At 57.1% G+C, this 21,147-nt stretch overlaps 1 protein-coding gene across 2 annotated transcripts in view; it reads right to left on the reverse strand.

Moving 5' to 3' along the window:
- Window positions 1-21,147, reverse strand: part of FIGNL2 (fidgetin like 2) — a 23,232-nt gene continuing 2,085 nt past the window's right edge. The window contains exons 2-4 of one of the 2 annotated variants that reach the window (XM_037137264.2): window positions 6,742-6,848; window positions 4,459-4,558; window positions 1-2,124 (exon numbers count right to left, since the gene is read on the reverse strand). In XM_037137264.2, the coding sequence (XP_036993159.2) occupies window positions 137-2,113 (1,977 nt within the window). In that variant the 5' untranslated portion in view covers window positions 2,114-2,124; window positions 4,459-4,558; window positions 6,742-6,848 and the 3' untranslated portion in view covers window positions 1-136. The remainder of the gene's footprint in view (window positions 2,125-4,458; window positions 4,559-6,741; window positions 6,849-21,147) is intronic. The other variant, XM_037137270.2, reaches the window with a different exon arrangement.

Here is a 21,147-nt window from a genome sequence, read left to right on the forward strand (position 1 = left end):
AAAAATCCACCAACTGCACCCTCCCTTCTCCCTCCCACATTCATCACTTGGCACCCTCCCCAGCTCGGTGGGTTAAAGACGTCCCTCCCATGGCCGGGGAGGGAGGGGCGACTCCCTAGGCCTCGCCCGCGCGCCGTCAGTGTCCGAAGCCGTACATCTTGTCCCACTCCACGTACGAGTCTAGATCCTTGGGAGAGACCCGGGGTCCAACCTTGGCCAGTGCCGCCTCCAGGTCCTTGTAGGAGAGGGGGCGCTGCAGCCCCGGGAGGCCCGCCCCGGCCGCTGCCTGCTGGCACAACTGCCCCAGCTCTCCCCCGGAGAAGCCCTGGGTGCCCTGCACCAGGGCCGCTAGCTCCTGCTCGCTCAGCACGCAGCCCTGCTGGGCCAGCGCCCGCTGCAGGATCTGTCCTCGGGCCGCACTGTCCGGCAGCGCCACGTAAAAGCGGAGAGCAAAGCGCCGGCGGGTGGCCTCGTCCAGAGCCGCTGGCCGCGAGGTGGTGCCCACGACCAGCACGCCGTCGGACCCCGCGCCGCAGCCGCCTTCCAGGCAGGCCAGGAGCGGCGCCTGCAGCGCACCCGAGGCGGCGCCGTCTTCCCGGGTCTGCAGCAGCGCGTCCAGCTCACTGATGAGGAGCACAGCTGGCGGGCGACAGCGCGCGGCCGCGAAAGCGGCTTGAAGCCGGCGCGCGCCCTCCGCGGCGCCCAGCGCGGCCAGAGCGGCTCCGCGCAGGCGCAGCAGACTGGCGCCCAGCTGCGTGGCCAGGCAACGTCCCAGCAGCGCTTTCCCCGCGCCCCGAGGCCCAAAGAGTAGCACTGTCCGCGGCGGGCGTGGGCTGCCGGGGTAGGCGGGCGGCCTCAGCAGGGGCCACACCAGCTCCTCCTCCAGAGCCGCCTTGAGCGGGCCCTGGCCCGCCACCTCTGCCCACTGCACCGGGGGTCCGCAGTCCAGCATTTTGTTCGTCACCAGCTCCAGGGCCCCTGGGTCCACGCCTTTGGGAGGCTCCTCCGACGGCAAGGCAAAGTTCCCGCGGGGAGCTGGCGCCGGGGCGCGCTCTGCGAACTTTTCAAAGGGCTCGAGTTGTGGGCCGTAGACCGGAAAGCCCAGGACCTTGAGAGAGACGCCGTCGGCGTACTTGCCCGATGCCTCCTCCGCCGCTCCCCGAGGCTTCGCCCGGAACTCATTGCCTCGACACTCGCCGTTGTCCGCCGCAGGGTAGGAGACGCCGTCGGCTGCCGGGGCCTTGGTAGGCTCGTAGACGTACTTGCGGTAGCGGCTCTCTGCGCCCTCATCAGCGGCCTTGCGCTTCAGCGACACCCCAGCCTCTGCACCGGGAGCGGCCGCCTGGAAGCTGTAGGAGGTGGGCGCAGGCCTGGATGGGGCGGGCGCCGGCAGGGGCGTGGGCGCCGCTAGGCCGGAGGGAAGGTAGGGGGTCGGCGGCGGGGCCGGGGGCGGCGGTAGAGCCCCGTAGCCGGGCTGCGCAGCGTAGCCCCCCGCAGAGTAGTTGTACAGAGGACCCGAGGGGCCGTAGCCCGGCGGAGGCGGAGGCTGCAACAGCGCGGCCGGCGGCGGCGGGGGCATTGTGGTTCCGGTCTGCGAGCAGTAGCCGGGGGCCAGGTACCCGCCGCCGTAGCCTGCGGCGTATTCAGGCGCCGCGGGAGGGGCCCCGCACGCATTGCCGGGGTAGAGGGGTTCAGGAAGGTTCCCGGCTAATACCGGGGAGCTCCCGAGGCCCCCGGAGCTGCCCCCACTGCCTGGCTTCGTTCCCGGGAGGCCTTCGTGGAGTGATGCCAAGGGGTAGTGTGGCTCTGGCCCTGGCCAAGGCTCGGGGTCTCCCTTGGCGCCGTTGAGGAAAGCGGCATCGCCGTAGCCGCCCAGGGTAGGGCGCTCGTAGGGCGAGTCCAGGACCCCTGAGTATTTCTCCGCGTAGCGCTTGAGGAGGTTGGAAGCAGTAAGGGCAGAGATGTCGTCGTGTGCCCAAGCATAGTGGCAGCGCTGGCGACCCCCAGGAGGCAGCTCCAACTTGTGGGCTGGTGATGGTGTGGTCGAGGAGACGTCCAGGTGCTGCTCTGGCCACTGGTTGAGGGGCTGGGCGTGTTCCGGTGTCCAGTGCATCTTCAACAGAGCTGTAATAGAGGAGTGAGTAGTGAGACCCTTCAGAGCCCACCGACCGCTGGCCAACCCACTGAGACGGCAGCTTGGGGCAGGCTGGTTCTGCCGTCCAGGACACACTGTCCTGACTTTCAAACCCAATGTGTGAAGAGTTGCTATACACGTATGCTCTGTCCTGATCTCTCTAGTGCATTAAATGCAGTCTCAGTTGGGTGCTTCCTGACACAACCAGCCTCCCCCACCCTTGCTTTCCTTCCCTCCCCACTCAGAAAGGTCGGGGTAGCGCTGTCTCCCTGCCCCACCTGCAGGCCAGTTAGTCTTGCTCTTACACAGGGACTCTGGGCCTACCTGTGGCCCAGTTTACAAGCCCCTGCCATTCAGCTTCCTGCATGACGGACCTCCCGCCTCACTCCCAGGTTCACAGACTACATTCCAGCCCTCTACATCACCTGAGTTGGAACTGAGGCAAGTCCCTGGGACTGGGGAAAACCTGTGAGCTTTGAATCAGGGAGGCCTGGGTTTGAATTCAGAGTCAGTTAGTGTATGACCTTGGTCAGGCTCCCCACCCTGTCTCAGGGAAGCTCAATTCCTCCATCTGTTAAAGGGCATAACTTAGGCCTCTCGGAGTGGTCTTGAGGATTCAAAAAGATCATGTATGTAAAGTATGCAGTCCAGTGTGGGGCACAAAGTAGTGTGATAAATGGTACAATTAAGAACGAGCCACTGCTCCAGTCCTCCAGTCCACTGGAACAGTGGCTCGTTCTTAATTGTACCATTTATCACACTACTTTGGAGAACATTCTGTGAGGGTGGTTCATTCCGGCTGATGGGACAGAAGGGTCCTCGTGCTGTTTCCCAGCACCTCAGGCAGGGCCAGCCCTGTTCTGTGCTTTATCTGATATAGCCCTCACAGCAGCCCCATAAGGTCAATGCTGTTGTCATCATTCCCATTTTACAGATGAGGAAACACAGACCGATGCAGCCCCAAGGTCACACAGCCCTTACATAGTAGAGCAGGATTCTTAGGGCACCAGTCAGACCAAGGAGCCCAGACCCTGTCTCTTGGCTGCGCTTCCTCCCTGGTCCAGTGCTGTGGGTACTTGGTGCTAGAAGAGCCCAAGGCCATGACCTAGTCTACATCTCTTCCTTGGTCCTGTGGAAACGTATGTCTGTGTTTGCGTGGGAATGTGGCTGTGCCTCACATCTATACACAGGGTCCAGCACAAATAACACCCCTTTTTATTACAAAATCTTTTATTCCCAAATCATAAGCATGTAATTCTGTAACGTAACAATATCACACTCAAGCACACTATATGGCATTTTAGGTGAAATGTTCAAATTAAGACTTTAAATTATTACACCCATGTTATTATCCTCCCAACCACACTCACGCAGGCCTTACTTCTGCTGGACCCTGTGTACTTACCCTCCAGACCTGCGGTTGGAAGCACCAGTTTGGGTTAGGGGGCTGTGAGCCCACGTTGCCTGCGCCCTCCATGCAGGAGAGTTTGTGTTCTCTCACAGAAAAACGGCCCAAGTCGAGCTGCCCCTTTCCCCATAAACTTGCCACCTGATAAGCATCCGCACCCCTAAACTGGCTATGCAGTCCCTCATCTGGGCCTGTGGGCTTCCCTAGGGGAGGCTAGGCTCTGCGGACCAAAGGCAGCTTTCTGCAACTGCACCCACGGGGGAGTGGGCTCAGGTTCCTGAAGCAGCTTTCTCTGCAGACCCTTGGAGGCCAAGTGCCTCCTACACATAAGAAGCTGGGTCCACTTGACTCCAAAACTTAGGCCATCAGTAAATGGTAACAGAAGGAATTACTAGATGGAAGGGTAAGTAAAAAATTTCTTACATGCCCACCCCTCATTTTTAGGAAATGTTCTAGCATCAATGAGAGAAGTGATTCAGCCTCTACAAATGGCCAGAACACTCAGTGCACCGACCTCAGTCCCCGTGGACCTTTCCAGTCCCCATGGACCCAGGAAGGGCATTCCCTGCGCCAGGTCTGACACCGGTTGTGATAGTGTGATTAAGAAATACATATTTAGCCATAGCTGGTGTGGCTCAGTGGATTGAGCGCTGGCCTGTGAACCAAAGGGTCGCTGGTTCGATTCCCAGTCAGGACGCAAGCCTGGGCTGCAGGCCAGGTCCCCAGCAGGAAGTGTGTGAGAGGCAACCACACATTGATGTTTCTCTCCTTCTCTCCCTCCCTTCCCCTCTCTCTAAAAATAAGTAAATAAAATCTCTTTTTTTAAAAGAAATGCATATTCGACTTACAGACAGCCCCCGGCTCACAGTTCCAAAACCCTTGGAATCCCCTAAGCATAAGAGCAATGGGAACATACTTTGCTGTTTGGCCTCTCGTCCTCAGTTCCTGAAGTAGCTTCCAAGCCGTGGGTAAAACGGATGTCTTAGTTATTCATAGCAAGCCATTTTCAGCCACACCTGAGTTTATAGTATTAAGGTAATTTTTGGAAAGCCCTTAGTTAACCCAAGGATGGAGGGTAGTTGCCAGGGAAACCAGCCAATTAGATGGTTGGAACTTTCAGCCCCTCCCCACCCCCACTCCTGGGAAAGGAGAGGGCTGGAGACCCAGCTCAGTCGCCAGTGCCCAGTGATTTATCAGTCATGCCTATGTAATGAAGCCTCTACAAAAAATGGAAAGGGTGGGGACTCCGAGAGGTTGTGGTTGGGGTGGTGCCCGGGGAGTGGGCCCGGAAGCGCTGCACTCCTTCCCGTGTTCCTGTGCGTCTCCCACTGTGGCGGAGTTACATTCTTTTGTAATAAACTGGTAATCTGCTAAAGTAAACTGGTTTCTTGGGTTCTGGGAGCCACTACAGCAAATTAATTGAACCCAAGGAGCGGGGTGGGAGGGGGAATGGGAACCTCCAATTTACAGCCTGTCAGAACCCAGGCGACAGCCCCAGCTTGCAAGTAGCATCTGAACTGGGGCAGTCTTGTGGGACAGAGCCCTTACCCAGTGGCATCTGATGCTGTCTCCAGGTAAAGAGTGCCAGAATTTAGCTAAATTTGTAGGACACCCAGCTGATGTTGCAGAATTGGCTGGTGTGGAAAACCCACACATCTGGTGTCAGAAGTGAAGCGGTGCCGTGGGAGGGTAGAGGGACTGTGTTTTCCCCTCACCCACACCCGCCTGCCCCCTTTCATGGCATCCTGGGGCAGCGAACCCTGGGAGCTGTCACTGCAGCCTTGGGCAAGACACCTCATCTCTCATGCTTCACTTTCTTCAGTTGTCAAAGCTGGTGCAGGTGGTGGACCGTAGGCTTCTCTCCCACTGGGGGCCCTGAGTAGTAAACCGTTACATGCTGCGGTGGTAAAGGACCCCAGCCATGCAGCGTCTGTGCCCCCCTCCAACTCCTTGAGGAGGCTGCTAACACCCCTTCCAGTCTTACAGAAATTCTGTGAATCAGAATTCCATTACCCATGGGGAGGGAGGGTAGTGGACCGAACAGGGCTGGGGCCTGGGCAGGGTAGGAGGGGCAGCTGTGTGGCGGCTCCAGTCCTGTGTGGAAAGGGGCTGATGCAGCCCCTCTTGAGCAGTCTCCCCAGGGCTCCATTATCTCAGCCTGGGACAAAGGGGCTGGAGTGGAGAATCCCATTGTTGGCCCTCATATGGAAATCTCATTAATCTATTCACCGCAGCTCCCACAGGCCTTTTGTCCCAGGCTTTTTGTCTACTGCTCACAACTGCTGCCCCAAGGGGGTCTCCGGTGGCCTGGCAGAGCTCGTGCTGGACTGTGTCCCCCTCCACTGGGCCCTGCCCCCTCGTGCCAGCCCCTGCTTACTGCAGGAGGAAAGGGAGGGCTGACAAAAGGACTCCAAAGGACCAGTCACCTGCCACAGCCCTGGCACCCACCACACAGGAATCTCTCCCCGGTCTCTGCCAGACAGCAGCCCCCAACACAGCCAGATCCCCACAGCCCTGCCTGGGGGACCCTCTAGGGCAGGGCCTAGCAATAAACATTTAGGGGTGAACCCAAGGAGGCCAGAGAGGCAGCTGCAAACGCTCCTTGCAAGGGCCCCAGCCCCTTCTCTGCGGGTAGACTGTCCTGCTCCCGCCGGCCTGCCGGCCAGTGCTTCACAACACCTCTCATGTGTGGCTCCACGGGCCAGCTGTCAGAAATGCTGGCCCCATTCATGGCAAAAAATGGAAAGGATGGGGATTCAGACTGAGGCTGGACCAGTCTCAGTCTCTGTCAGGTGACAAAAGGGAAGGTGAAAAGTTGTCATGGAGGGAGGAGAGGGGATGGAGGGAGGGAAAGAGGAAGAGAAAGGAAAGATGCGTTTGGAGGGTCAGAGGCAGTGGGTGCTGGTTTTGGAGGGGTTCAGGGCAGCACCTAAAATGGGTGGGAAGATGGAAAGCACTGGGGTGTGTTCCTGGACTTGAGGTTGGGGGAGGGGGGTGGACCAGAGCCGAGCAGGCATGTGGGCACATTGTGTTACCACTCACTCACTGTCCACAATGCCTCACCCAAGTGGGTACTCTTTACAGATGATAAAACTGAGTCCCAGAGAGGAGGCGTGGCTTGCCCAGGGTGGGGATGGGGGCTTCCTCCCTCTGGCCAGTGTTTTTCCCACCTCTATAGGCTGTGGGAAGACAGGGATACAGGTTGAGGAGCAGACCCCTGAGGGGAGGAGAGGTCCCGGCACAGGGTCTGAACGCTGTTCCTTCATGTCCGGATGCTCCTTGGGTGGCAACATGGGGAACCTGGAGCTGGGGGAGGGGAGGGAGCATAGGAAGGTGAGGAGGAGGCTGCATGCTGCGATCTCCAAGGAGCAGGAATGTCCGGGACAGGTGTGTCACTGTCAGGTTGGCTCTCTTTGTGTCTCAGGGCAAGTTGCTCGTCCTGTTTACCGTCTGTGAACATCCCAGGCAGCTTTGGTTCTTCCAACAATGCAGTGCAAGCCAGCTTTCCTCTCCATGCATGGGACCCAAAGAAATCAGGAAAAAAATCAGCCCTGCTCATTCAGACCTACATGCCTGTGTTCACACAGTCCACCCTTGGAGGTGCCCTCCCTCTCCCAGCCACCTAACTCATTCCCATCCTTCAAGCCCCCCTCCCCGGCCCCTCCCACAAGCCCTGCCGCCTTCATGCATCCTCCCAGGCCTTTCCAGCCCTAACCCACCCCTTGCCTTCTTGGGAAAGCTGCAGAAAGTCCCTCTTGACAGCAAGAACAGGAGATGTTCTTCCTCCGCACCGATTCCACCCCCTTTCAACACTCAGGGCCACTGTTCCCATGTTCTCCCCTCTCCTGCGCCACCAGTTCCCCTGTTCTCATTCTCATCAGCCCACAAACATGCTGCTGTTCTCCCATCTTAGGGGGGTAAATGTTCAAAACCATTTGATCAACCTCCAACTATACATCCTATTGCTCTTTGCTTGCTTTTAAACAAAAACCAGTTTCAGAGACCCCTGTGTGACTACTGCTGATTCCTTCCCCCCATGCTCTTCGGAACGCCTGCCACCCAGGCTCTCGCACTTGGCACTGCAGCTGCCCGCTCGCCTGCACGGGCCTGGTGCTTGACGCTCCGGTGGGGCTCCACTCGGCAGCACTGGGCTCAGCTGACAACCCTCTGTCCTGAAACCTCCTCACTGGACTCCCTGCCCCCCCTCAGCCTTTGTCATGCCCTCCTTTCACCCCCTCCCCCTGAGCCTTACAGAGCCCAGGGCTCAGTCCTTGGAACCTTCTCTCCACATTAACTCCTCGGAGACCCCCTCCGATCTCCTTGATCATTGTCTGTACCTTGAGGATTCCTGTAAGTGGTTCTCCAGCCTAGTTTTCCCCTATGTGCTTCCCACCAGTGTATTCAGCCTTCGTACTGACACCTCCATTCCAATATTTAATTACCACAGTTGACGTGTCCAAAAACCAAATTTCTGACTTCCTCATCCCCCTCCCTGTCCTCTCATCTCATAAAACAGCAGCTCCACTCCTTCAAGCTGCTTAGGCCAGAACCCTTGGGGTCCTCTCTAGCTCTCACATCACAGACCAGCCAGTCACATTGGCGCTGGCTTCAAAAATCTCCCCAAACTGCAACCGCTTCTCACCACCTCCAGCGCCACCTCTCACTGGACGCCTGCAGCAGCCTCCTGTCTCGCCTCCCAGTTCCCACCCTTGTCCCCCACTCCACTCCATATTCTCAACACAGCAGCCACCACGACCCTTGAAAACACGTTTGATCGTGCTGTTCTTCTGCCCAGAATGTCTAATGGCTCCTGTCTCATTCAGAAGAAAGGCCAGAATCCTCACTGTGGCCTACCAGGTCCTTGTGATCTGTTTCTGCTTCCCCTTACCTCTGGGCCTCCCTCCAGCCTCCCTGGCTTCCTCACTGATCCCCACACCCAGCTTTCTTGCACCCTTGACTTTGCTGTGCTCTGCGCCCGAAACACTCTCTCCCCAGGTCTCTGTTCAGCTGCCACCTCACTGTCCCCCTCAACCTGATGGTCTGTGTAGTGCTCATCATAAAGCTGAGCTACTTGTTGCTTCATTTTCTTGTGCCCACTGGGAAGTTTTGTTCACTCATATTCCAGGCACCTAGGACAGTGCCTGGCACACAATAAGTCCTTAATAGACTCTGTAGAATAGAAGGATGGTTGGATGTCTAATGAGCCAAGAGGCTTGAAATTGCCTCTGGGTCCAAATAAAAAAAAACTGGGGTGACTAGATCTGAGCCCAGTGAGATGGTGAGGATGGCAATTGGCAGAGCCAGGCAGTCCCCTCGGGGCAGACAGGGAAGGGCACCTGCTGCTAAATGGCACCCAGCTGCCAGGCATCCCACCTGGCCTCCTTTTTTTCTCTTAAAAATTTTTTTCCTCCTTCTCTCTTTCCCCAGCCAGGCCTTGGGGAGAAGACAAAAGGGGCAATGGAATTCCCATCAAAGGCCACCGGACACATGGTAAAGAGATCAGGGCCCTTGGGACCCTGCTTCCTCAAGGTAGCGGGCTGCCCGCCCGTCCCGCTCCTCTCTGGGGTGGGGGTGGGTGGGGGTGTGCCCTGGACTCCTCAGATGTCAAATGCCAAACAGCAGGAGGTCAGCCTGAGTGAGGCCAGCCAGCGGCCCTCATCTGGGCAGTGTGCACAAGCACGGGGTGGGGGGGGGAGTGCAGAAATCCCTGCCTATGTCCTCGGTCAGGGCCACAGACAGGCTGTGACCATCTGCTGTCGTTCTGAGAGGCCAGGCCAGGGGCCCAGCACCCTTGAGGAGAACCCTTCCCTTTCTCCCAGCCTCCTGGTGTTCGCAGACGTTCATGGTTACCACTCAGTCACTCTCACAGCCGCCCTGCCAGACACTCACATTCTCCCCATTTTACAGAAGAGGAAGTGGAGGCTCAGAGGGGGCTGGTGGTTCTCCCTAAGGTTTTAACACCTAGTAGGAGGGGAAGCTGGGACTCAGGACATTCTGCCACCCCTCCCTCCTCCAGCCTTGGCCAAGGTACCTAGGCACCCAACACAGGGCCCTCTCAGAGCTTAGCTCTTAAGCACAGCTCCAGTCCAGGCCTGCCTTCAGCCCCCTTCTTCCAGGAAGGCTTCTAGGACTGACAACTCCATGGAAATCCCTAAGATGCTGAAAAGTCTAGGGCTCCATACAGCCATTCCCGTCCCACCATGGGCTGTTGGTCTGTCCCTGGATGTTTGCCCCATCATAGCCCAGGACCTGTTAAAAGTAGCTCAGCTGGCCGTAGGAGGAGAAGGTCCCCAAGCTGCGTATAACCCACACTGGGGCTGCTGGTCTGATAGATGGGGGAGGGAGCACTGACTCTTGGAAGAGCCCTGCCCAAGGTCACAGCCAGAAAGGGGTTTGTACCCAAAGGTTTGGCTGCCGTCCCTCAACACAGACTCTAATTCTGTGCTTTTCACATCTTAACCATTGGCCACAAGTGGCTATTTAAATTTAAATTCACTAAAATCTATTAATTATTTTACAGTCAAAATTATTATTAAAAATAAAAATGTATTATTGAAGTTATATTACATGAAAATTTCAGTTCCTCTCCCTGGCTGGACTGCTCAGGTGGTTAGAGCATCACCCCGATCTACCAACATTGTAGGCTCAGTTTCCCGTCAGGGCACACACAGGAAGCAACCATGAATGCGTGACTACATGGAACAACGAAACCTTTTTTTCTCTCTCTTTCTGCCTCTCCCCCCTTTATTCTCTCTCTAAAATCAATAAATAAAAATGTTTAAAAAGATCTCAGTCCCCAACAGCACTAGCCACACTCAGCACTCAGCAGTCACGTGTGCGTGGTGCCCGCAGCCGACCTCGCAGACACGCAGGGTTCCCGCCATTCTCCCGGACGGCGCTGCTCCCACCCCAGCCAGCAGCGGGCTCTGCACCCCGGGTGCTTCCACTGCGGCTGGAACCCCGCTGTAGCTTTCTCTTGAACGTGGAGCCTCACTTCTCGGGATCTCCGGGTGGACTTCCCTAGCACTCGGACTCCTTCCTCAGCGCTCCTAAGCAGTTTAATGGCGAGGCTGGGCTCCGGCTTGCCCAGGAAGGATGGAGGATGGGCTAGCTGGACCAGCCACTCCCCGCCAGCCCAGCCTGCCCTGCCTGCTGCCAGGAAAGGAGGGGCAGGCCGAAGAGGAGGGAGCAGGGCAGGACAGGGTAGTTTGTCATCTGGCCCTTTGGGCTGTGCTTCCTTCCCTCCCCTGTCAGCTACTGGACACCCATCCCCCCTGGTTAACCATCCTCATCCTCATCAAATCCCAAGGACAGATGGGAGCCGGCCGGGAGAAACGTGACCACAGTGAAAGCACTCTCAAATGGCACCAGAGTCCAGGGGTCACAGCTGTGTCCCCCGAGGCCTGCCCAGGCCCTCATGTCCGGCCTTGTGTCAGCCAGGCCTGGGCTAAAGAGAATCTCAGTGAGGGGGAGAGGAGCCACTTAGGAATCTTAGGAGGAGGTTTAGGAATCTGTAGGTGCTGGATTATTCCAGCAGGCAGAACAGCAGTTAAAAAACAGTCACTCATCCATCCGTCCATTCAGCACACACTGAGCAAGTCCCCACCATGTCAAGATATGAGGAGAGGATATAGAGATGGACAGGTAGGCTCCCTAACCAGCCTGACCAGGTAGAGACAAGGTTTATTCTGGTCTTAATCCTTGTTCCAGGCTGGATGAAGATCCTTTGTCCCTGCCCAGTGGTGTGAGCAGGCTGGACACCTTACACCCCCTCCCCACAAACAGGCCTGTGCATGAGAGAGCGGGCGGGGGCGTGCACGCGCGCGCGGGCACACACACACACACACACACACACAGAGCTGCTGTTGCCAGGAACCGTACCCCCCCCCCATGATCTCTGGCCAATCACAGCACTAAAGAGTAAGTCCCACTGCCTGGTGGCCCCCAGGGAGTATATTAGCACATTTGAACCGCTCAACCTGCAATGACAAAGCCTGGGGCCCTGGGAGGAGACACAGCAGGAGGGGTGGGGGGCACTGTGGGGAGCTCTGCTCCCTCCCTTCCCAGGGAAAAGCTCAGGACTAGATTAAGCATTCTGGGGCACAGAGGAATTTGGGGGCCTCAGCTCCAGCAGTGAATAAGCGATCCATAAAATCCTGATTTACACACTCACTGATCAAACGGCCCATCCACCACCCCAGGAGGCTGGGGCTTGCTCCGAGGCTCCCCCTACTTTTGTAGAAGGTTCTGCGGAGCCAGGAGCTGGACCCAGGACACAGGTGCCAAGGTTTTATCTGCAGACACAGTCCCACCCAGAATTCCCATGAGGGGCATCCATCCGGGGCTTCGGGGACTCGCCTATACCCCGTGATCTGGCTGCCTTGGGCAAGGCAGGGGAGGGAAGGTTGGGGGTGGCCCACCCGGCAGCCATCTTTGTCTGCCTTCTGTGAATAACAGATCTTTTTCTCTCCTGTGCTGCCCTGGGGGCTGCCAGGGCCGGACTTCAGCCTCATCGCCCCGCTAATCACTTTTCCATCTCTGAGGCCCTCCCCTCCCCCCACCCCACCCACTTCTTTCCAACCGCTGCCCCTCCTAGTGCCGCACTGTGCTGCCAGGGGCTCTATGAGCCCCTCATTGCACCACCCTGCCTCCCCAGGCTAGACCATCCCCAGGAACGGGGGTTGGGGTGGAGGGACACCATCTCCCTGGAGACACCGGGAAGGGGGAACTAGCCTTGTTATTACCCTCGCCCCTTCCCCAAGAGAAAACACAATTGTGCCCTTACCTGTCTAAATTTTGTTCACTTAGGCTACAGGGAATTCCAGCAACAGAAAACCATTCCGGCTAATAAGCATCCTCTTTTAAACCACTGTGCGTCTGGGAGGGTCCAGGTTAACAGCCATCACCCTCCGCGCAGGGTCGGCCAGGCTGATTTGCTTCTCCCTCATGCCTGCCTGAGACCAGCTGCACTGAGTGAACACAAGTTTTGGTTGAAGCCAAGTCAAATCTTTGAGCCTGGGACTTGCCCCCCTCTGCCACGCCCTCTTCGCACTTCTTGAGCTTCAGGGGAGCAGGTGAGGGGTACACTTCAACTCCTGCACCCCGGAGGAGATAGAAAGGGAGGGTGGGTACTCTATGTCCGTGCATTCCAGAGGGCTCGGCAGGTCAGCTGTTACCGCCCAGAGGCCCATTCTCCCCGTCAACAGGCCCCACAACAGGCTGCTAGGCCAGGATTATGGAGTGAGCCCATTGTACAGAAGGACATACTCCTTCCCTTCCCCCTTCTCCTGTCACTGGCTGCTCCCAGACACCCACAGGTGTGGGCTGGATGCATTAGCGACTTGAGCTAGCAGGTGTCTGAAGGCCAGCCTGAAGGACTCACCTGGGACTAGGGGTTTCTGAGCCCACCCCGCAAGCCAAGGGCATCTGTGTGGAGCTCAGTCCCACCTCTCTCCCGTGGCTCACTCACATGGCGCAGGGCATGAGTCAGCCCCTGAAATGTCAGACAAGGGTCTCAGCTTCTGTCTCCTCAAGTGAGAAGCTGGAGAACGTGGCAGCTCCCTCACAGGCTGGCGTGAGGGCACTGAAGGGCGGGCAGCACTGTCTAGGCTGGCTGGAGGGACCCGGGGGCTGGGGCGGGACCCTAGGGCAGGATTTGACTCAGCTCCTAGGAGGGCTGGCTCAGAGCTTCAGCCTGGGACAGTGTGTGTGTTGGGGGAGGGGGAGGATACTTTCTGTTGCCAAAAAGATCCAATGGGCTTGAGGGACTCAAGGAGAGAAACGCAACTTCTCAGATGCCTGCAGGGCCCCAGAGTGGTGAGTCCCACCCCCCAAGAGAAGGTCCCTGTCACACCCCTGACTGTGACTGTCAGGTGGGTCTGAAGAGCCGTGAGGGGCACTGAGCTCACAGCACTGAAAGTGTAGCCTGTGTCCCAAACCACAGATCCTAGGATGCCCTAGCCTGACCCCTCTGACCTGAGTCCTGAGTCCTGAGTCCTGAGGCATCTGTCACCAGCTCCTCCTCTGCCGACAGAGGGAGGAGTCTCAGGACTCTGACATGCCCCCTGCCCCCCAAACTTCTGGCTTTTTAAAAAAAGATTTTATTTATTTTTAGAGAGAGGGAAAGGAGAAAGAGAGAGAGGGAAACATCAGTGTGTGGTTGCCTCTCACAGGCTCCCACTGGGGACAGGGCTGCAACCTAGACAAGTGTCCAGACTGGGAGCTGAACCAGTGACAAGTTGGCAGGCCGGCACTGAGTCCAGTGAGCCGCACCAGCCAGGGCCAAACTGCCCCTTTTAGAAACTCCCCTTTGGGTCCTTCTTGAGAGCCCACCAAACCAGACCCGACTTCAACCTGACCCACACTTCTCCTGTTCTTGGGGGCCTTGAGGAGAGTTAGGAATCTGGGGGATACTCTCAGGACCCCCTGGAAGCCCACCAAGACCTCAGACTCCCCAGGGAAAACATCTCTGCCTTCTGTCTCCAGAGTTGGTGCATTCGCCCAGGCTGGAAACCCTGGAGGCCCTGTGTGGCCACCTCTCGCAGCCCCCGCACGTCCATCTGGTCACGGCCTCCCTCGACACCCTCTTCTGCCCTCCTAATCCTTCTCTGACAGGCTCCTGGCGAGGTCCTTCTACCTAAAACAGACTCAACCCCCTCTCATCAGGGAGAGGACGCCAAACCCCTTCCCTGGCACCAGAGATGAGTCAGTTACTCCTTCCTCCCGCCCTTGGACCCCACCGTTCCAGCCCCTCCAGCCACAGCGGCCCGTGTTGTAGGCCACACATGTCCACACTTCCAGGCCTTTGCTCTGTCTGGGCCTCTGCCGAGAATGCCGCCTTCCTAGTTCTGCACTAGGCCGCTCCCAGACTGTTAGGTCACTGTGATGCTGATACTGATGCTGGCTCCCTCTTGGGCACTGGCATAGGTCTCCTGCACCTCTGTCCTGCCACTCAAAGCCCTTACTTAGAGTCGATGTCACCTGTTAAATTGGGCTCCCCATTACCCACCCCAGACACCCTGCCCCTGGGCCTTTGCACAGCAAATGGTTCCCTAGCCAAGCAGCCCCTTCCTGCTCCCTTTCCATCCTGTCCTTTTCCCTCCCAGAGTCGCCTCCCTCAGGAAACTTCCCTTGATGCGACAGCGCTAAGAACAGGGCCTTTGGAGTATACACTTTAATACAGGAATTACTTATATGGTCAGTCATTCCTCTTGTTACAGATTATTTACTTTTCCATCAAGGCCTGGAGGTAAGACCCGCAGCTGAACCCTGTGCTTTGCCCTGGCTACAGCCAGTCCCTCCCTGGGACGCTCCGCTTCTCATCACACAGGGAGACAGTGACAGCTGTGCCCAGGCTCAGGGGACCTCGAGTGGACCCGAGTCCGCAGGTGCCCAGTGGAGGAGGCTGTGGTCACTGTTTGACCCAAACACCACTGCCCTCCGGGGCTGGGTGAGACCCTCCCGGGGCCCAGCTCCTGGTCCCCAGGTCCTGGCCCTGCGTGAGTGTGGGCGGGAGGATGAAGTCAGCTCTCCGCCGGTCTTCTTTCATAGGCCCCTTTAGAAAATTTTTTTCTAAGGTGTAGCTTAGTGGATTGAGTGCAGGCCTTTGAACCAAACAACCACAGTTCAATTCCCAGTCAGGGCACATGCCTGGGTTGTAGGCCAGTTCCCAGCAGGGGATGCAGGAGATGCAACCATGCATTGATATTTCTCTCCCTCTCTCCTTCCCTTCCCCTCTAAAGATAAATAAATAAAATCTTTAAAAATTTTTTTTCTAAATCTTCACCTGAGGATATGTTTATTAATTCCAGTGGGGTGGGGAGAGAAGGGGAAAGAGACAAGTTAGAGAGACATCGATCAGCTGGCGTCCGTATGTGCCCTGACCAGGGATCGAACCTGCAGCCTAGACATGTGCCTTGACTGGGGATCAGTCAAAACCACAACCTGTTGGTGTGTGGAACGATGTTCCAACCCACTGAGCCACCTGGCCAGGGCCCCCTTTTTCAGTCTGGTAAACATGTGGCCTGTTCTCAAAAATACTTTTCCAGTGCATGATAAGAAATACACAAGAAAAGAATATAACTATATATGGCACCAGATGGTAACTAGATTTCTTGTGATGATCATTCCACAACACATACAAATGCTGAATCATGTTGTACACCTTAAACCAGTATGTCAATTCCACTGCAATAAAAAAGTAATATGTGGGGCTACTTTGTCAGTTACACCTCAGTAACGCTGGGGGAAGAGATGATGTGAAAATGCATGGGTTGCAGAAGGAATTACTACTACTGAAGTACAGTTCTATCCATGAATTTGTCAGGGGTCACGGACCACGGGTCCCAGCCTGAGAGACTAGAGCCCCCACCCCACCCACCCAGCCAGGTTCAGAATCCGAGGTTGTCTTGAGTCCATTTAGGGGGCATGTGACCTCCAAAATACTTCAGCTTTAAAGTCCAGGTGACCCTATGTCCCTGGCCCCCAGTGTGCCCCCTCTCAGTGTCTAGGGAGGGGGAGACGCCCACCGCAGGGCTGGGCCTGATGAGAAGGAAGGAAGCAGGCCTGGGCAGCCCACCCGGCTTCCCCAGTGGTGCCTCTGCCCCCTCCTCCGCCCTTCCTAGCCCCCGGGGTGCTGGGCTGAGCAACTCCAGCTATGCAGCCTGGCCGGTCTACCGGGGTGTGAGCAGGCAGTGTTGTCCTCAAGGGGGTGGCCCCCCACACCTGCAGTGCCAGCAGAACAGAGAGAGAGTGAGAACTTGAGGGGAGGCTGCCAGGCAAAGATGGACAACCACCCGCAGCAACACCTGGCTGCTCCTGTCTGCGGGTCTCACTGTGGGGTGAGCACGGCTCCAACCCCCACAATAACCCTGGAGTGGGTGCGACTGCTGTCCCCATGTTACAGCGGAGAAAACTCGGGCACAGCTAACTTGTCCAGCTCACCAGCCTCGGGCCTGGTGCCACCCACCGAGCCAGTCGGCTCTAGGTGCTTTCCTGCCTCTCACCTAAGAAGCGGCTCTTCATTTATCAGCTAGGAACACAAAGGTGCCATTTGATTTCCACCGTCCTCACTAACCTCCCCTGGCCCCCTCAGCCCTCTCCCCGCAACTCTCCTCCATCCTCAGCTGCCAGCCACAGAGCTTAGTAAAGTGCTAAGTGCTTCTCGAGGCACCAAGTAAGTCATGGCAGGTCTGAGACCCAGGCCCTGGTCACAGTCCCTGCCACAGCCCGAGGAAAGTGATCGGAGAGTCAAGGCAACCAGCTGCCTGCAGGCCAGGGCTAGGGGAATGGGAGTGTCTACTCAGAAGGTTTCTGAAGGTTTCCTCAGAAAGACTCCTGACGACCAGGAGTGCCTGCCTCCTCTCAGGTGGTGGCTCGTGCAGCACAGTGCAGCCCTGCCGCTCCTCCCTGTCCTCTGATGCGGCAGCTCCTCCACGTTTGGCTGAATGTTACCTGTCTGCAAACATGTGGGCTGTCTCTGGAAGGGCCAAGCTCCCCATCAGTACAGGCACGCGGCAGAAGCTACTGGGAGGGGCTCTCTCAGGAAGGGTGACAGGCTCCTCCCCTCCTCTCCGCCAGCTTTCTGGTCTGTCCTCACCTGCACAGGTAGCGGACATGGCAAACCCGACAAGTCCCACACTGACCTGAACCCCTGCACCCTGGTCCTCCAGCTGCCTTCTCCAACCTGAAGCTGCAGGCAGCACCACCTATACCGATAGGGAGCTCGACCCTAAAACTCTGGCCTGAAGGCGGCTGCAGATGGAAGACGGTGCCATAGGAATGACATCCCACGAGGGACTCGGTCCGTCTGGAAAGGCATCCCCTTTCCAGAGGGGTGAGGGTCTGGCCACTGGTGAATGCTGTCTGTCTAGGAGCTGAGTGAAAGAGGCCACCTCCCCCAGTGGCCAGAGCTCTTAGGGAGAACAGAGGCAGACTGGTAGAGACAGGGTAGAACCCCGTGAAGGGTAGGTCTTTTCTTCCCCACCGGGCTGGAAAAAAATAACGTTTCACCTCAGACTCGAGCAGCCAAGAGCCAGAGAGGCCGGTCAGCAGCAGCTGGGCTCTCCCAGCTTCCCACTAATTCCCACAGAGTTAGAGTCTCTGTCACTGATGAACAGCCTCCACTTGGGGAAACACAGTCTCGGAAACTCCACCAATGATGCCAGGCCCTGCTGTCAAATTCCGGCCGGAGCCTCTCCTTTCCCGACCCATCCCGCACCCATTCCACAGCTCTGAGTGGGCCACTGCCCGGCTCACACAGCCTCAGGGCTCCGCTCTGCAAAGGGACTACAAGGAGATGGTCCTGGAAGTGCAGCCTGTCCCTTTGCCTCCTCACTGGTCCCCAGCTATCTCGTATGCTTCTTCAGGGTGGATGTTGGAGGAATGGTTACCTGGATAAAACACCCAGGGCCTGACACAGGGCCCTGCTGAGTGCACAGTGCGTGCGGCTATGCCTGGCACTAGGTGTTTGCGGCAAAGCAAACGACACCAGAGCCAGGGGTGAGCTCTGACCCTCCTGGCCACTCAAGAAGCTGAGGGTTGTTACGGGAGGCCCAAGGTGTGAAGACCGGCTCAGGGCCTGGTACACAAGCACCTGGTGGGTGCGTGGGGAAATTTAAGGACCCAGGAATCCCAACCCAAGCTGGGCACCCTCTGGAGCCTGGCTAAGGTGCACCCAGGACCCTGCACAGTGCTGGGACACAGTGCTCAACGCAGGCTCATTAGAGCAAAATGCAGCCTCTTTGCCACACCATCCCATCCGTCCTGATTAACCCTGCACTGGGCTGGAGATCCAGTGACCCAAGTCTGTCGGGGCAGGGAGAGGGAGGTCTGCTCCCCCTGTCAGGGTACTGACACAGCCAAGCAGCTGTCCTCTCCTCACCCTCTGACACCTTTGGAGAAAGCTCCAAACATGGCTGGGACAGAGTTGCCACAGCCAGGGCACTTGCGCGCCCTTTTTCTCCTTCTTCCCACATTGGGAAGTGGTTCTCTGGAGACCCTGGGTGCTGAGTCACTGAGGGAGCGACCGAAGGTGCGTATATACTTCAGAGACAAAGGGGCACACTCCTTGAAACCAGGGCTCTGCCACCTATGAACTCACTAGTGTTGTCCCCACTTGGCAGATGAAGAGGTTCGAACTCAAATGGAGTAAGGGACTTGTCCATGGCAACTACACCTCATTGGTGGCAGAGTCACTGCCGCCCAGGGCTTGGCCACTAGGGTGAGGGCCATGATCGGTCACCATAAAATCAGGTCAGACTTCTGTGGAGACTCGGCTGTGGCCACCGCCCAGCCCTCCCATTCATTAGCACTCCCCACCCCACCTCCAGTCCCCAAGGTGAATGAAGTGCACCGCCCTCACCTTAGTACTAAAGGAAAAGAGAGCAAGGCGCCCGGGTGGCTTCCACTGCAGCCCCCTCTCCTTGGCTTGGCCAAGCAGGGAAATGTCAGCCTGGAGAGCAATGGCAGCTCAGAGCACTGTCACCTGCACTTCTGACCAGGCCTGCACAGGCCCACAGTCATCCACGACCAGGACTCGGGGGTCCCAGCTCCGGCCTGCTGCCTCATGTAATCTTCATAATAGTGCTTATGAAGTAGGCATGGCTCTTGGTCCAGTTTCACAGAGAACAGATAGAATGTTTAATAAGTGGTAGCTATGATTTATCGAGACGCTTATGAAATGCTTGGAGAAGCTAGATTTTCCTGGTTCCTGGGGACAAATGGATCCTTAAAATAAGCCCCGGACCTCCTTTCTCCAGGTGACACACTCAGAGGTGAGATGATGAACCCACACCCCCACACGAGCAGTGGGAACCTTTCCCATTCAAAGCCTGGCCAGTTACCTTGATCTGCTACCCCTGGTGGCTCAGCGTGTGAAGGCAGGAGTGCTGGGCACCATGGGCCCGACCCTGCCCTCAGCGCTTCCTAGAGGGCTAGACTAGGGTGAGGGCTTCTAGATGCAGGGTCCCCTGCACTCTGGGGGGCCACGAGCCCTCCAAAGCAGAGTGCAAAGTCTGTTGTCAACCCATGCAAGTGCATTTTTTTCCAGGGACGGCTCTGCTGGTTCCTTGAGAGGGTCTGGGAATCAAAAGAAAGTTCTGGACTCCCAGACTGGGTAATCTCAAAGCCCCCTTCCATCTCTAGTATTCTTGGGCTGCATGCATGTCAACATAAATTCTACTGCCCAGTCTTCAAGCCCAATTCAGCTGCCACTCCAGGAAACTCTCGGATTTGTATCTTTGACAGAAGCACAAGGCTCGGGACCCAGCTGTTCAGCCTTGCAGGGTCTCTCCGGCCTTGGTCTTCCTCACTGGCCGGTCAGCTCCCAAAGGAACAGGGCCAGCCCAGGGCTGAGAGGGCAGAATACACCAGTACCCCCCGTGGCCAGCCTAGCAGGCCTCGCCTCTGTCCACTGGAAAGCAAGGGTTGTTGCAGACCACAGGTGCACCTGGGCCTTGGGCCCACCTCTCCTGCTGCAGCCCTGAAACCTCACAGGGTCATGCTCCTGCAGGGAACCTGGTTTTCATTAAATCAGGTAGAGGAGTCATTCACTGTCAGCCAAGTGAATGAAGGAGCAAAGTTCTTCAGAGGTTTCAGAGTTCTTTGAGAAGCAAAGTTCTGCTAGAAGGCACAGGGTGGGGGGGGAGATCGGGCTGTCCCCTGGCCTCCCTGGCTGACCAATTGTGGAGGGAGGAGGAGGCGGGGAGACCGGGCTCCTAAGGACCCAGCAACTGGAGCAGTAGGAGCTGGGGGTGGAGAGTGGGGGCAGTCCTGGCCCAGATAATAAGCAATTGTTAATGTGATCCATATGGATCCTGACTGGCCTCTCTGTTTAACAGGATGATAATGGCAGGGAAAGAATGCTGGTCTGTGGGGAAAGGAAGGGGCAAAGTCCTCCCTGACTTTGGAGGAGGGGGAGAGTTAGCAAGGAGGTGGAGTCAGAGACCCACCCAGGGGTCTCCACTCACCCAGGAGCACAGAACTATTTGCCAGAAAAGGTCCAGATTCTATGCTTTGCAGGCTGTCCTTATAAAACTCATTTAATTCAGCAAAAAAATATTTATGGGCTGCCCACAAGGTGCTGAGCCCCCCCGGCCAGGCCCATGGGGGCAAGGGGCAGGGAAGTATATGTTCCCCCTCTATCCCTGAGGCAAAGCCTAGTGTGGACTCAGCCACGCAGGCTGGAGCGCGGCACAGGTGCAGGGCCAGAAGCACATGGAGGGAAGGGCAAGGGCTGAGGCTACAAGGAGGAAGTGGGGCATCCGAGTTGGGCCTTGAAGAATAAGAAGAAGGTTGAGGAAAGACAGGGACAATGGGGAAGGCATTTGGCTGAGGGAACAGCAAGAGCAAAGGCAGAGAGGCGTGAAATTGCGTGGAGAGTCTGAGATCTCAGCAGTAAAGCTGCAGCGCAGGTGGGGGAGGGGAGGGGATTCTTGCCCCATAAAAAGCTGTGGCCAGAAGGGCCAGGAGGAAGGCAAGTCAGGGCTCTGGGAGACACACTGGGGACTGGTACCCCTCCTGTGACCCCTCCAGTCTGTGGACTGTGTCCACTCCCAGGATCCTTGGCCCAGCCCACCCTTATACCAAAGCCAGAACATCTCGCAGG

The sequence above is a fragment of the Artibeus jamaicensis genome, unplaced genomic scaffold (assembly GCF_021234435.1).
Source record: "Artibeus jamaicensis isolate MK-2021 breed Jamaican fruit bat unplaced genomic scaffold, CSHL_Jam_final contig_233, whole genome shotgun sequence".
Lineage (NCBI taxonomy): Eukaryota > Metazoa > Chordata > Mammalia > Chiroptera > Phyllostomidae > Artibeus > Artibeus jamaicensis.